Source organism: Lissotriton vulgaris, chromosome 1_1 (genome assembly GCF_964263255.1).
Source record: "Lissotriton vulgaris chromosome 1_1, aLisVul1.2, whole genome shotgun sequence".
Taxonomy (NCBI): Eukaryota; Metazoa; Chordata; class Amphibia; order Caudata; family Salamandridae; genus Lissotriton; species Lissotriton vulgaris.
In genome coordinates this window covers 1,412,820,902-1,412,838,223 of record NC_141685.1, presented here as the reverse complement: position 1 = coordinate 1,412,838,223, position 17,322 = coordinate 1,412,820,902, and the positions used below count along the sequence as shown (strand labels likewise).

Below are 17,322 nucleotides of genomic sequence, written 5' to 3'. Positions count from 1 at the left end.
CCCGACCGGTGTTGCGTGGTCGGGGGGCAGTGACAAGGCGTCACTGTTTGTTGGTGGCAGAGGATCTGGAGTTGTTGTTTCCACGACCTCTGCCTTTGGCGCTGTTACCACGATATCCACCTCGACTCTTGTTGGTGTATGTGGACTGAGTGTTGCCTTTGTAGTACTGCGTGGTTTGTGAGAGCTGGCCTCTGGAAACGCCTCTAGTGCTTGAGCGACGAAAAGACCCACCCCGAAACTGCTGGGACTGTAAGGCACCCATGGATTTAGCAGTTTCAGTGTCCTTCTTAATATTTTCTAAGGTGGTGTCAACCTCCGGGCCAAACAGGTGATCTGGATTCACTGTTTGATTAAGGATGGTGGTTTGTATCTCTGGCTTAAATCCAGAGATTCTCAGCCAGGCATGTCGTCTCAGCATAACACTATTGTTGACAGCCCGGGCTGCCGTGTCAGCCGCGTCCAGAGCGCACTTAATGGAAGCATTAGAGATCAGCTTCCCTTCCTGAATAAGCATCTCAGCTGCCTCCTTGTATTCATCAGGCAGGTGCTGCAACAGGGTCTCCAGCGTGTCATAGTGTGCCCTGTCATACCACGCCAGAAGCGCTTGTGTATTGGAAATGCTCCAGATGTTGGCTGCTTGTGCTGCCACCCTTTTCCCTGATGCCTCAAAGACCTTAGATTCTTTGTCTGGGGGAGGAGCATCACCCGTAGTCTGAGAATTAGCCCTCTTCCGGGCATTCGAGATGACAAGAGAGTCCAGAGGCAACTGTCCTTTGATGTAGGTAGGATCAGTAGGCGCTGACTTGTACTTCTTTTCAATCCTAGGGTTTATCACCCTCACCCTGGTAGGCTCCTTAAAGATCTCACCAGCATGTTTCAAGACACCTTTCAACATAGGCAGAGTTTTGACAGTCCTCTCCGAGACTGAGAAGGTATCAAAAAGGAAATCGACGTCAATAGGGTCAGCATGGAGCTGGACGTTGTGATTGTTAGCTGCCCGTTCAATGAGGGCATTGAATGCTGCAGAGTCTTCTGTAGGAGACGTCTTCACAGAATATAGTTGAGTCTTGTCCTGAATGAGGATCACCCGGGGCAGCACCAGCGGCCCGGGGTTCATTGGTATCCTCAGGGTCTGTATAGACGGGATAGCTGTACTCATCCTCATCATCGCCCTCCCCAGCGTCCACATCAGAGTAAGTGGGCGAAACAGTATGAGTCTGTGGAGAAAGTGGTTCCACCAAGACAGGAGTGGAAGCAGAGTCCTTCTTTTTCTTCAGAGGAATCTTGTAGGACTCCATTGGTTGTTCTGGGGCAATTTTCCGCTTGTGGAGGGAAAGTCTGCCTGTATCGGCATCAATAAAGTGTTCTCGTTGCTTGTCCACTGAAGGTCGTCGAGGCTTTGGGGTGGGCACCACCGTCGACGACTTCGGCGCCGAGGAAATCTTCTCGGGGACGGTAGCGACCGCCTTAGGAGTGAAAGCCTTCGGCGCCACCTTTGGCGGCAACGTAAAGTGAATGGGCGTCGACGCCTTGTGAGGTTTCTCGACCGGCTTCGGAGGCGGAGGATCCTTCGGTCCGACCGATGATGCCTTCTCCCTGATGCGCTGCAGGGAGTCCGTCACCTTCTTGGTGAAAGCGGGGGACGGGAGCGCTGGTTCGACAGGATCCCTCGAGGCCTCACCAGGAATGGACTCTCGGGGTGCGCCGCTCTTGGCCCTGTCATGTTGACGCGGAGTCTCGAGAACCTTCGGGTCACTGAGTCCTTTCTTCGGGTCACCGAGAGCTTTCTTCGGGTCTCTGAGCCCTTTGCCGGTGTCGACCGCCTTCGGCGCCGACGTACTTGGCTCGACCACTTTGACTTTAGTCTTCGGCGCGGCAGACTTAGTCTTGACGCCCTTGACTTGAGCCTTCGGCTCGACGACACCCTTCTGCTTCTTCGGCGCCGAGGGCTCAGAGGCCTTGGATCCGACCAAAGTGACGCGCACTTTCGGTTTCGAGGACGGCACCAGCGCAGTTTCTTGTGTCGAGACCGTAGGTTTCACTTTCGGTTTCGATTTGCCAGGGTGCGGCTCAACATCAATGTCCGTGGCCGAGCCCGAAGGCGGGGCCGTAGAACCCATCGGAAGATCTTGGGTAAGGCCTAGTGGTGATCCCTCGACCTGAGCCTTATGAATAGGTGCGGCCCCATCGTTAGTTTGAGGTGGCTCTTCGTCCGAGCTATCCTCCATGGCCCCGAGGGCACCGTCGTCGTCTCCTACCTCGTCGACGACTTCTTCAGCTTCGAACATTTCGGCGTCCGCGTCGTAGTCTACGTCAGACGCGGGGTTCGATTCACTGATGTCCCTGGTAGATTCTTCCTCGACGTCCCCTGCATCGAAAATATCCACAGGCGCCGGTGCAGCTTGCTGGGCCTCCTGGCGCGCAGCTCGACGAAGCTTAAGCGTTTTCTTGGACCTGAAGCGGGAACAAGCCATGCACTTGGCTTCATCATGGTCCGGCGACAGACACTTTTTGCACACCGGGTGGACGTCGATGTGGGGATACTTCGAGTTGCAGACGGGACATCTCTTAAAAAGAAACTAAAGACCCTTTGGTCTTAAGAAAGTTTTTTTATCGATTCCGACTAGAGGGAACCCAAAGACATCTGAACCCAATGGCGGAAAAAAACAATCTGAGGATGGAGTTGATGCCCATGCGCACTGTAGTCCAGGGGAGGAGCCACCTATCTCGCGATACTTCGAAGACTCTTCCAGGACAACAATGTGCAATCATCCGGACCCAACACTAGGCAGCGATCTATGCACAGATATGAATTCAGCAGCCCACATGCCTCGAACCAAGTTGAAATCAATGTCCCTTGTTGCAGTGTGAAGCTTTTACAAAGCTACCACTTTGCTGCCTTTAAAGGTCCTGTATTTTTTCGGGCACACATGGAGCCTGTTCCACGAGACGGCTTTCTACCCTACTGGAGAGCAAACGACTCTCAGGAAGGAGAACAATGAGGAATTGCAGGACAAGGAGGTGTTACCTCCCTCTAGCAGGAAGCCACTTGGTTGTTAGGTCCAAAAGGCAGGAGTCAAAGGAGAAGCTGTCTTTGACAGGCAGATGTGCGTTATACTGGGGAGTAGGGCTGACCCACTGTTTAGGCAGACAGGCTGGCATCTGGTTAGAGAAGGGAAACCAGTTGCCAAACTGTTTTCCCCAGGGGTGTTGAGCCCTGAGGTAGCCACCCCCGAGGGTGGGCTAGTGAGGCTTTAACTGCGAGAGAAGGCACAGAGGTGCCCCCAAGTTCGCTGAGTCCAGGCATGCTGGGGGAGAGATGGATTGGCCTGTGACGACGAAATCGGACGACTGGACTTTGGACAGATCGGAGAGGACTTAGCGGGATGTCGACCCTCCAACCAGGACCCCGGCACCATCTTTGTGTGACAAGGAATCACCACAGGAAGTCCCCCCCCATCCACCCATGTCCCATCCACACCATCCTTTGAGCATCCTTCATCCCTTGCATCAGGGCAACTTCCATTTGAAAATTCTGCATCGGATAAAAGTGCCTGGAACGGACTGAAGATTGCTTAACTGTTAAGGTAACGGTTCTTGAGGATCTGGCTGGTCCCCCCTGAATAGCTTCCGACTAGAACTAGTCACCTAAAGTAACTCCAAGTAATAAACACATTACATTTAGCGCAACTGTTTACTGAAAATGTTTCCAAGAGTCAAATTTGTTACATTTGCCAATGCTTCTTTGTGGTTAAGTGAATTGCCTCGATGTATTAATTCTTGTAAAATCTATATCTTCGGAATCCTTCGATGGATCTTTTTCATTTCGGTGTCTAAATTTATATAAAATGAAAACCTATATTTAACAAATTGGTGTAATTCTTGAGAGTTGAAGTCGATTTCATCTTCATTTGTTTAAATGCTTTACACCAGGGTTGAGCTGAGGGTTTTAAAGATGAAACCCACTGGACATAACAAGGTTGGTAAGTGTATTACATGGTGAGGTCACACAACCTCACCACATAATAAACCGAATTTCCTCACATTGGGGAAGTAAACATTAAATAGAGGAATGCCGGAGTACAGTGTAAATAACAAGAAGTAACTTTTTATTCTACAGACTTAAATGACATTCTTTCAATTCACTAGAAACCAATGACTACCTTGGAAGGTGGGACATTGAAGCCGAAATAAAAAAGTTCAGTCAAACATGTCTCTCCAACTTGTGTCTGAGAATGCGCAATCATGTTGATGTCAGCGTTCTTTGCAAATGTCGGTATGGCACTTTTCAAACCTCTGTCTTGCAAATTCACCATAGAGATATAGGAAATGAAGGGAAGCTACTGCCAGAGTAAGGTCTGACTTTGTGGCACTTGTCTGTATAGTTCTGAAGGCAAGAAAGACGATAAACAATCATGCCTTGGTTTAACAAAGTCTGTCCTTTACTAACAGGTCCACAGGCTACAAATAATTATATTTAATTGATGAACACTAGTTTTCCCAATGTAAAATACTAATCCTCTCAGCATTGCTTCTAACAAGGGTTCAAAACAACATTAAATTACAGGGTCAACCACAGTGCTACTTGCTTTTGTGTTTAATAACTAGTGATACATTGAAACCTGCAGGCATTTGTCACATAAGATTAGATTTTATCTACTGTTAAGGCATGGTTAGGTTCAAAAGAAGATCATATGTGTTAGTGTATAAAATCATACACTCTAAAAATGTTTTATTATTTTACATCACTCTAGGTGACAACTAAAGCTATACATTTGTTAAGAGACTAATAATGCCAATATCTGCTAGAGCACATCTGCTAACAATTAATAATACACCTGTGATGGAAGCTCTTCTACTGCTTAGCATGGGTTCTTCTTATAGAACCTTCCTGTGGTGTCTCAAAAAGTTTATTCCATGCCAAGAAATAACCAAATGGCCTTTGTGTAGGATTTCGGGTGCCAGATTGTAAGGTTCAGAGTTGAGCTTGGGTATATGACCACTCATCCAGGCTAAGCTATTGCATCATTGGCGATTCTGAGACAAATGGGAAGTCAGAAAGGCACAGGTAAAAGATCCAGATGCCACCTCTGGGAACTATGGCATTAGGAGCTTAATGCCACAACCGAATCTCTTGAATTTCATGATTACACCAGAAATAAATGGAGTACCAGGAAATATCTGCAGCAATTTGTCAAAACAAGGCATCAAAAGCCCTTACTCCTACTTTGTGATTAGTTGGTCATAGATGCAACGTGTTGGGACTTTCAGTCCAATGTGTGGCTCAGAAAAGCTGTGGCGCCCTGCACTGTGTATTTTATGCAGCTCGCGCTATATTTATAGGTTGAGCCTGGGCAGGGCATGAATAGACTTAGTAGTCCCTCCTTGGTACTGCCTTGTCTACATTTGTAACCTCATCAGGACTGGACTTTTTCATTGTGTTGTTACACGGTCTGCTTTATCTAGTCTGTTAGCACCATTTTCTTTAATTACACAGCACTGCCTCTTCCAAGCAGGCTTTAGCGTGGCGATCCCCCACCCACCCCCTTTTTTTTTCAGCGCGCCATGTGCTTTCAGTTTTACAATGGCGGTAACCTCACTCACAGGGGGGTGCCGTTGTGGAATAATGGCTGCACTTCTTGTTTTAATTTTCTGCACGCCATGTGTGCTTTCACTTTCATTATTTTTACTGTCAGTTGTCGTACAGCCAAGCCGTCTTTTTCGTCAGACCACTTTGCATCACTGTTGTTTAGCTGGCTGCAACACACACCACGTGAAATATTGGAAGCATTACATTGTACTTTCATTTATATACCGCTTCATTCCCTTGAGGACGCATCAAGGTGCATGATTTGTAATGGTCTCCTTTAGCTCTAGATTAAAACGTGCATGTGAAAAGAACTCGTCAAAACACTTTCCTCGTGCTGTTTCTGGCTCCCTCCCCTGCAGCCCAGTGGCCCTGCTCCATGGGTCTGGTGGGTGGGGTGTCTTTGTCCAGGCAGTGGCAGGGCCGGTCTCACTCCCTCCCTGTGAATAACAAGCATTTGCAATGCAATAGGTCTGGCATTTTCAAAACTTTGACCTAATGGGAATGTAAATGCAATGCTTTTTATTGCAGGTTTTTTAAACACATAAATAAAAGGCATTGTCATTTACAACGCCAATAGCTCAAAATATTACAAATGCGAGACCTAATAAATTGAAAATGTTTATTTTCTCTTGTTAACTTGACAATCTGCAGGTCCACTTGAGGTGTTCCACATTTTCACTAACCTGTTCGGCAGCAAATCTTGATTTTCACACTGCCTGTATGGGGTCATCCAAAGTAGACCCCAAACAGAATAAGCAAGTATGCTGATCCATCATCCCTGGCAATTAAGACACTGGCAGTCGTGGAAGCGTGATTATAGTTTAGAAACCTTTCTCTGTACCCCAGTTGAGAAACTACAGTTTTGGCTCTTCCTGTTAAAGGTCTGTCCAGGCCCACCCAGCACTCACCGCTATTTCTTATGTATGCTCGGCGCCAGTTCAAGTGTATGGAAATCAGACAAAACCCACAGCTCCCTGAGCTTCCGGTCTCTGGACGAGAGGATTCCTAGCTCGCTCGCGCGAACTAGATACAGGCGCGTGGTGCAGTGTCAGGGGTGCGTGCGCACCTCAGGAGGCGAGCAGGCTTCCTGCAAAAACTCACTCACAGACACAGAGCACGTGGGAATGAAACCCGCATTCTTAGGGCGCCTTCGAAACTTCCAAAAATAGATGCATTTTGTCATCCATTACTGAAGCGTCCCCCTGCAGAAGATTACCCTTCTGTTTGAAAAACGCTTTGGTCAAATCTATGATCTCCCACGCACTCTTGAATGTCTTTTTCCTCTGCTGCATCTCAAATAAATCCTCAAGATGATTGTTGGTAAAGCTACTCTTGTAAAGCGTCACAATACCCAAGGGATCTGCGCTATATAAAATCACTAATTAGATATAAACAAAAAGCCAAATTGGGCTTATGTCATTATCTAATCTGGAATTTAAAGTGAAAGTAAGCAGTTTTAATGATAATTAACTGGGGCTGTATTTTTCCTGAAATGTGAATTATTGAATGATAGTTTCAAAAATATGTAATTTAAAATCAATTGAGAAAATGTTAAATAGCTATCGAATGCAAATGTAAAGCTGTATTCAGTCCGGCATGTCCGGCCAAGTAGAAGAGACGCGTGCATCAGCACATTTGCTTCCGAAAGTCTCCCGTGGTGAATCCTGATTCTCATCCAGTCGAGTTTTGTTCTGTGCATTCTGGTACATGCAGTCTTGGGTTAATGACCTAAGCAGTGACTACAACCAGGAGGAAAGGAAAAAATCTGGACAGGATAAGCTACTTACGATTGCAACCGGCACCGTGAAACCTGACAATTGTTGGTTTTAACTGTAGAAAAAAATAAACTGAAATCAGCACTCCAAGAAAACTTCCCTGGTTCATTGTATGTCCCTACAAATCACTATGCAGCAAGGACTGGCGGTGGCCATTTAAAACAAGCATTGGCATAGCCAATAGGTCTCTCTTTTGGGACCTTATAAGTATTTAGTTATGCAGCACAATATCCTTGGTGCAACAACATCAACTGTTGCGTGGCTAAACACTTATAAAGGTCCCAAAAGCGAGACCTATTGGCTATGCCAATGCTTGTTTTTTTGTCAAAGGGTTGTACCTAGAAAAGGAAGCCTTTCATTGAGTTCTATCTGGTACTAACCACTTTGAACATCTGACCAACCCAAATTCTTCAGTTGTTGATACTCTCCTCCAGGAGACATCAAATGCAAGAAACAGAGAAAAAAGATGCACTTCTTCATGATTGGGAGAAGACTTTAATTTTAATGAAGTAGATTTAATTTTCAAATCTGGATAAATGCTAGACTCCATGGATGGTTGTACTGTAAGTAACGTTAAGTAAATTACTAGTGAGGAACAACAATGTGGGTAATGACCACTACTAAATCTACCCACGTTGCAAAAAACTTGAGGCCTGTTTCAACCCTAACTGGTCTCAGAAAAATGTGAGTTATGTTCTGCCTGTACAGCAGATACCAAACACCAGGTAACAGTTGACGTAGGCACCAAGAACAATGGCACCCTGAAAAACTACCATTGACTTTACTCGGACAGGGCTTGAAAAATCCACTCGCCCGCTTGCATTTGCGAGCTAGATTTAATTAGGGCAAGCTATTTTTAGGTCCTACTCTCCCTTTCTGGCGAGAAGGAAAAAAACACTTAACCTCTGTTTTTTAAAAAGCGGAGCAAATGTGACAAAACAGCAAGATTTAAAGGCATCTTTATTGCTCACAAAGTGAATGAGTAATAAAAATGCATTTAAATCTTGTTAACTTGTCACATTTGCTCATAGAGGTCAAGTGCACTACAGTTAGGTCGAGTAGCTTTTTTTAAGTTACTAAACCTGCAGGTCTAGTAACAATATTTTTTTTTAACCCCGTCAGGTCTCAATTCGGCCCACTGAGTTCACTAACCGTGAATAAAAAGTCAGAGACCACTGAAACCCCTTCCCATTGACTAAGACTTTGCTGGTAAATAATGCAGTAACAAGGAAGAGTCCGGACATGAAGCACATCAACCACAAAGCAGTCCATATCATTGGTCATGGGGCCAATGTTATAACAAATCTATTCACTAGTACAGAACTGTAAACACTATGAAATGTTTTGGGATAGTTCAACCACAGAGGTTGGTATAGATGACTGGTTTTGGAAGTGTATAATATTTTACCTGCCCTTTGTACATGCCTGTAAATAAAAGGTCCTGGCTACACACTGATTATTGGGTGTTATTTACAGTGCCATACTGCATGTGAATTTATAAACCCTTCCACTAGAGAGTAAGGTTTGACTGCTCGCTATCAAGAGAGCCAAGTACCCAAAGGCAAAAACAGGTTTGTCCACTTGGACTGCAATAGTGCTCTGGCCTAGTGACAATATAATCCACATGTCCAGTAACCAGAGATTCCCACAGAACCCCAAACACGTCTCAGGGTTATGGTTATTCAATCAGCAACTATCTTATTTTCAATATATCCTGATGTCAGTTGACAAATAGATCCAAATATATGGAGCAATGTGTGGGATGGATGGGTGACGGTACAACGCGTACCGTCACAACGCGTGCTGTTACAACGCGTCCCTTACAACGCAAGTCGTTACCACGACTTGCGTTGGGGCGCGGATATCGAATAGTATAATTTACTATTCTAACACCAGTCCCCGTGGACACTAGGGAAGGTGTTGGAATAGTAAATTTACTATTTTTAATCTTCTAGCGCCCTCCAGCGCAAGTCGTGGTAACGACTTGCGTTGTTACGGACGCGTCGTAACAGCACCGCGTTGAAACATCCGCGTTGTAACGGATGTTTCCCGTGTGGGATACACCTGTACTAGTTGGATGGCACCTTTGAAAGCTTAAGGTAAATAAGACCATTGTTCTAACATTGGGTTATAAGGAGTAGAGAACTCGATCAGTGCTCACTGCAACCGAAAGCAAGTGAATGGATTTACAGGCCGCGGGCTACGTTTAAGATTAAAGATTCGCTTGACCACTGTATTTTGGATGCTCTGTGGTTTTCTCTAAAAAGTCAGAGAGATTCAGTCAATCTTAAAAAGGAATCCAGCTGGGATTCCCCGTAGGCAATAATGCGAATTAAACAATTCCAGCATATCTGGGCAGGCTTATCAGTGTGCCCTCCAAAATATTTCAAATATAATAAATAGTTGATGAGGTTGTGTATGTTTGCAGTATGTAAATAGCAGAAACTTAGCCAAAAGACAGTGGAGCATTGTACTGGGTCAAACGTAACAATGCAATCAACAGATGGAAGAGGTAGCTGTTTTATGGGCACAGAAAGGACTGTCATTGCTTTGTGATGTAGTATACTTCAAAGAAGTGAGTATTCTGCTCTTTTGCAAACTGAAGCAAGGTTGAGGGAGGAATTGATGGACAGAGGGGATGTTGTTCCAGACCCGGTTTGCATAAAGGAAGAATGTCTGTTGCCAGAGATGGTGAGCTTGTCAGCCAGCTAGGTGGAGGGCTGTTCGTTACTGCACATAGTTATGGAGATGGTGTGGGCCGGCAAGGGCAGCCAGTTCCATAAGGATAGGAGTAATATGGAAATGTTTCTTCAGGCCATGAAGGAGGGCTTCTTTGGCATGCAGAATGCGCTTGAGGGGGCGCCAGTGCAGATTCTGGGTAACCATGGTCAAGGTTATTGCCACATCCAGAAGCAAGCGTAAGCAAGCCTGAAAGCAGTTAAGGAGTTGCTTTGTGGGGGAAATGGTTTTAGTTACTTAAGTAAACAACTGGTTCCATGCCATCTCGGTTTTCTTTCCAATTTGTTCTTTACGAATGTGGTTTGCATCCAGGATGAGTACAAGTGAATTGGAATTTGGTGAAAGTCACTGGTTTAATGGTTTACTTGCCCCAATAGGAGAGAAATCGGTCAGATTCACTATGTAATTGAGGCATGCAAAGGGTGCGACAGTTACATAAAAAGAACAACTTTCTCATTGTAAGAGTAAAAGCACCTGGGCTCCGCAATGGCTATTGATGCAATTACATAGTTCTGCTCGAGTCACACAGTTAAGGCTTCATGCCTCATATTTCCAAAGAAGCCCTCTGAATCGAAGCCCATTACCAAAAATATACAAGTAACAAATACTTTAATACATCACCATTGTTCATTTAACTGATAGGTGGTTATGGCAAAGGCAGCCTATAAAACCGACACTGGAGAAAATATTGCAAATGAAAGCTGCTAGTCATGGTGCATCAAGTTCCATGAATTACAAGCACAGCTTACCGAATTTTAAATTTCTATATCCTGTTTATTACACACCAGTAACAAGGCATAAAAGTTATCAACCTACAAGTCCTAGGAATATACTTTATACATGAAGCCTGTAATGGCCCTCAATATGTTTGAATATTGAACACAAACATTAACATTGCTTTCTAAAATGTTCTATTATGAAATTCCAGCCTTCCATGTAATTGTGTTGATGGATTTGTCAAGGATATTCCTAAAACAGACCGAAGATTTGCCGCTTTGACACTGTTGCTGGTGATGCAAAGAATGGCTCTGACTTGGGCGAGTGCCTCGGAAAACTGACTGGCAAAGTGCAATGAGAGGGCAGAAACATTCATCAGCTTATTATTCAACTGATCGTGTCAGAGATATCAACTTCGCATCCTAACTCGGGTTCTTCAACTATAACACCAAAACATTAACAAATATGGCTAGCAAGATAGTCATGGAACCTTTTTTTTGTGGTTATTTGGTGATCTATATTTTTCTCAATTACAACCTAGGGCCACATTACACATAGTGCCCATTTTGTAAGTTGCAAGGGTACTTCAGTATTACAGACGGGGCCACAGATGCCTGTGGGCCCCTTCTGTAATACTGATAGCGTGGGCCCACATGTAGTGCCAGCGATATCAAGAAAGGGCGTTCCCTCCTTTGCATGGGGGCGCAGCCCCATGCAAATGAGGGAATCACTGCTTCTGCGCCAGCATCATATTATGGACATGGGCAGATAGGCAAACATTCCTTTAAGGGGGGCGTTCTTTCAGTGCACCTCCTAAAGACAGACCTCTGGGGGGCAGGAAAAAGTGCTGCCATGGAACCCCCAGACATCCCTTTCCAGGCAAATGCAGTTACTCACTGCACCTCCTTGCAAGGGTATCTTTAACACCATTGAAAGTATAGGAAGGTGCTGTAAGCCATGTGAAACAAAGAGCGGTTTTGAAGCAGCAGCTCCATATTTCACTTGAATGAGCGGCCCTTGGGCAGCGCGTTCACCGTAATAGGGCACACTTTCCCCGTTCACGCTGTCACACCGGTTTAAAGGTGCGCCATGACGCAGACAGGGAAAGAGTGGCTCTATGGTAATACAGGCCCATTAATAAGATAGGTCTGAGATTGTTATAAAATGGTACTATTCAATCCTGTGATACAGGGATCGATATGAATATCTATATTCTTGTCATTACTGTGAACTGAGGTGAGAGGGTTGAATTTTAAATCTGCTGTTTCTCTTGTTCTTTGCTGTCGCCTGTAATTTAAAATATACCTAAACTAATAATAAAATAATTTGGCTTATAGTTTGAAGTCGTCAAAGTTCATGTTATTCAGACCGGTTTGTACTATGTATTGGTTGCGGTTCTTGACAAATAACAGGAATTCTCTCAAAGGGTAAGGCTGGAAGTCTGTACTAACCACAGCTGCACCAGGAAGATGCACATTGATGGGTACTAAAATGCACATAAAATGATCTGATCTCAGTCTGGCATTACATTTTCATTCACACTCATGTCATGAAGCGATACAATTTCCAATCGTCACGGTTTGCTCTTTAAAACAACTTGCTGCAAGATGCTTAATGAAAACATATGACATTCAAATGTTTTAACTTTGCTGACATTTCACATTAGCACCAATCACTGCACCCTAACAAAATCCTTATGTGTATCAATATGGCTATCAATATAAAGCATATTTGTCAAGTACCCACAAAAGTAAATTGGCAAACGCACGTATACAGAATAAAACAGCTTGCCGCACAGTACAGTACCTCTTCTTTCAACTGCTCCTCTGATTTGCCGACCCAGGCAACTTCAGGGTGAGTATATATCACAGACGGCACAGAATTGTAGTCCATATGCACAGCGCCTCCAGCCATTCCTTCAACAGACAGAATACCTTCATCTTCAGCTTTATGGGCGAGCATAGGCCCAGCCACAACATCACCAATGGCGTAAATACTGCGAACAAAGACAAAATTATATTGGTACCAAAAACACAAAGAATAGACCTCCACCTGAAAGCTATAGCTTTGATTGCGAATATGATGTCCTATTGTGAGTATGTAAAAAACACAAGGTGTCTAGTGCCAAATGTTCCTCTACTGGAGAGCAATTTTTTAAAAGTCTTGTCATAAAATCTAAGAACTCAGTTGGACACGATGGTCTTCTGTTCTTGAGAACCAGGGTTTACCAGACATATAGTCTCTGAAAAAAGTTTTCTACAGTGTGTTTACCTAGCAAGGCGAAGACACAAAATCAGTCTGAAGGACTTACAAGTTGTCCGTGCCATGAAAGTATTCAGAATCATAGTTTTATGGACTAGAAAAGAACATTTTAAATTGAAAGTAGAAATATGAAGAAGAAAAAACCTCCAAAAAGAAACTAGTTTGCAATTTGGGTAACTTTGAAATGTATTGAAAAAGTTTCTTAAAAGCCAATGAGGCTTGAAAAGGACCTCCAGCACCAGGAGCTCCTTCTAGGATAGTGTATAAATGTAATTTTAGAAGTCACCAAGAGCAGTTCTAAGTGACGTTGATGAAATAAAGTAGAGGCAAGAATCAGCATTTGCTTGTTTCCAGAGATCATGGGAACATGCTACTCAGCATACGTCTGTTAAGAAAATTGAAGCGTCTACTTTCAAATGGCACAGTCACACAAACCAAGGAACAAACCATACATGAAACACACAGGAAAATTCAAGATAATATCTGCCTTTTGACAGAAATTAAAAATCAACTATGTCATCTTAGCCCTGAAAGGAGAATTGTATTAAATGGGGCACCTCTCAAATCAAAAAGATTTATTCAAGCCACAGTAAATGCTGATGGCTCTTAACAATACCTCTCTGGGAGGCACCATACCCTAGAGTGGTATTCTGCATTCCAGGTGAACAAGAATATATTTATTTATTTATTCATTTATTTATTTTTGACATTTTTATTGCGCAAACAATTACCCAAGGGTGTCTCGGCGCATGTGTGAGCTAGCAGGACCGCAATAATAGAGTTCACTGATCAAACAACCACGTCTTTAAGAGCCTACGAAAGCTCATCAGGTTGGGGGCATTTTTGATATTTGGTGGCAGAAGGTTCCAAAGTTTTGGTGCCGCCACTAGGAAGCGTCTGTCTCCCCAAGTTGCCATTCTGGTGCGAGGTACAGGTAGGAGGCAGGTGTTGGCAGATCTCAGCAGTCTTTTGGGAGTGTACAGCTGAAATGCCTCAGTCAGAAACTTGGGGCCGCTGCCATGCACTGCCTTGTAGGCAATGCAGAGGGCCTTGAATTTGATTCGGCTTTCTACTCTGAACCAATGAAGCTGGCGAATGGCGAGAGTAGTGGGCTGACGGCGAGGAATGTTTAAGAGAATTCTAGCGGCCGCGTTCTGTATGGACTGTAGCTTTGACAGCACAAGTTTCTGGGTGTTGAGAAAGAGGGCATTTCCATAATCAATTTTGGAAAATACCAAGGTGGTAACTAGGGTCTTCCCGGCAGAAGTGGGGAGGTAAGGCAGCAATTTCTTAATTTTCTTTAAAATAAAGAAAGCAGAGGAGACAACCTTGTTGACATGAAGGTTGAAAGTCAGCTTGCTGTCGAAGAGGACTCCTAAATTCCTCGCCTTTACCACTGGGACGGGTGGAGAGCCCAGCTGGTTAGGCCACCAGATGGAAGACCATTCTGGGGAGAGGTTGCCAAAGGTCATAACCTCGGTTTTATCCGAGTTGAGCCTTAGGCAGTTGGAGGACATCCACATACTGACAGCAAGCATGGTCTACTGAAAATTGGCTGCCACCGCTGTGCCGTTCTTATGGATCGCCAGCACCAGTTGGGTGTCGTCTGCGTAGGAAGTTAAACGCACCCCGTAGGCCTTTATTACCCTCGCTAAGTCCGCTACGTAGATGTTAAATAGCGTGGGACTTAGCGAGGAGCCTTGTGGTACTCCACATGGTAATGCAGAGACGGGAGAGTAGAAGTTACCCAACTTGACAGTCTGGGTACGGTCGGCCAGGAAGGATGAAATAAGGTCTCTAGCCGAGCCGTCTATCCCCAGAGCTGTGACACGGTCGACCAAAATAGCATGGTCGACCGTGTCGAATGCTGCGGACAGATCCAGAAGAATTAGGATGGCGGCACCTCCCTGATCCATGATGGTTCTGATTTCATCTGACGCTTTTATTAAAGCAGTCTCCGTCCCGTGTCCCTTCCTAAAGCCAAACTGCGTTTCGTCTAAGAGATGGTGAGTATCGACGAACTCCGAGAGCTGTATATTCATCAGGGCTTCGCAAATTTTGGCAGGAAAGGGGAGACAGGCAATGGGTCTGTAGCTGACCAAGGCGGAAGGATCCAGGGAGGGCTTCTTCAAAAGAGGCTTAATCACTGCCTTCTTCCACGGGGCTGGATAACAGCCGGTATGAAAGGCAGTGTTGCAGATTTCCATAAGTGGGTGAGAGATCACCTCACTTAAATTAGCCATCACTGCAGGAGGGCATGGGTAAAAGGGGATCCAGACTTAGTGATGGAGATAAGTCTGCTAATTTGGTCTTGTGTGGTATTGGCAAATGACGAGAGAGGATCATGGTTGATATGGGGTATTTCCTTACTGCTGACAGTGGATCTGGCCCCTGCATCTCCACCGAAAGATGCATAAATATCTGCCACTTTAGTGGTAAAGAAAGTGGACAGTGCATTACAAAAAAGCTGGGAGGGTTCAACTCCGAGACCCGACGGAGGAGTAGATAGGGAGGTAACCACTGAGAACAATTCTCTGGCCGAATTCCTGGCGTTATCTACTTGGGTCGAAAAGAAAATAGTTTTCCGAGCAATAATGGCCTTTTTATATATAGATAAGGCATCTTTGTAGGATTGCTTAGCTATGGGGCAATAAGATTTCCTCCAGCGTCTTTCTAAGTTCCTACAATGTTGTCGGTGAAGTCTCAACTCTTCTGTGTACCACGCCGCCGATGGCGACATTCTGTTGGGTCGAATGAACTTTTCCGGGGCTACCTGATCAGCCGCGTTCCTAATCCAGTCTTGGAAGTCGGAAGCTGAGGGAGTAGGGTTAGATCCTGCACTAGTGAATGTGCCTCATTACAGGCTAAAGACCGCAGTCATTTATTGATATTACTTTAATAATTTATTTTGTTACTAAACATGACCGATGAACGATTAAGGGTATAGATTACAAAAATCAGGAATATGCTACTTATCAGTATGCATCTGTTCTGGGCATGTAGGGCTGCTGACATTCATATCTTGTGCATAGATCGCCGCCTAGTGTTGGGTCCGGATGATTGCACTTGTTGTCTTGGAAGAGTTTTCGAAGTATCACGAGATAGGGGACTCCTCCCTTGGACTACAGTGCACATGGGCATCCTCTCCATCCTCAGATTGTTTTTCGCCATTGTGGCAGAGATGGAGATAGCAAAGTAAGAGATGGCCGTGCCAGAGAGAATGCTGCAGATGCTACAGGCACCGGGGAGGAGGGCGGGCGATATGAATGTCAGCAGCCCTACATGCCAAGAACAGATGCATACTGGTAAGTAGCATATTCCGTTCGAGGCATGTGGGCTGCTGAATTCATATCTTGTGCATAGACTGTATAGAAGTATCTCCTCTAGCACTGGCTACCTGTGCCAGCCGCAGCAGTTTGAAAAAGAGTTTTGAGGACAGCCTGGCCTACAGCAGCTTGCTGTTTTGTTTGTACATCTACACAGTAATGTTTTGTGAAAGTGTGTATGGTGGTCCATGTGGCTGCCTTACAGATGTCTTCAAGAGGAATATTTCCTAGGAAAGCCATGGATGCCCCCATTTTCCTAGTGGAGTGTGCTTTTGGGGGGGACGGTTAAAATGCGTTTTGCCTTTTGATAGCATATCTGAATGAATTGAACTATCCATCTGGCTATTCCTGATTTTGAAATTGGATTCCCCTTGTGCTGTGGTGCAAATGCAACAAACAGTTGCTTTGTTTTCCGAAAGGATTTAGTTCTGTCCACATAGTAAAGTAGAGCTCTATTTACGTCTAGTGTGTGCAGGGCTCTCTCAGCTACTGACTGTGGATTTTGAAAGAACACTGGCAGTTCTATTGATTGGTTGATATGGAAATTGGATACAACCGTAGGCATGAATTTAGGGTTTATTCTAAGAACCACCCTGTTGGCGTGTCCCTGCATGAAAGGTTCTTGAATTGTAAGCGCTGGTAATTCACTCACTCTTTTGAGTGAGGTGATGGCCACTAGAAAAGCAACTTTCCATGTAAGGAATTGTATTTCGCAAGAATGTAAAGCTTCGAAAGGAGGGCCCATGAGTCTGGTAAGCACTATATTGAGATTCCAGACTAGGGAAGGGGGGTGCCTAGGAGGAATCACCCTTTTTAGACCCTCCATGAAAGCTTTGATTGCTGGTATTCGAAACAGTGAAAGGAGTTGTCTGTTTTGAAGGTATGCTGCATTGGCAGCAAGGTGTAGTCGTAT

The 17,322-nt window shown here is 44.8% G+C and overlaps 1 protein-coding gene across 1 annotated transcript in view; it reads right to left on the bottom strand.

Moving 5' to 3' along the window:
- The window catches only part of LOC147750618 (dihydrolipoyl dehydrogenase, mitochondrial-like), a 201,922-nt gene that overhangs the window by 45,476 nt on the left and 139,124 nt on the right, over positions 1-17,322 (bottom strand). The window contains exon 11 of the mRNA XM_086967208.1: positions 12,628-12,817. Coding sequence (XP_086823334.1) covers positions 12,628-12,817 — 190 coding nt within the window. The remainder of the gene's footprint in view (positions 1-12,627; positions 12,818-17,322) is intronic.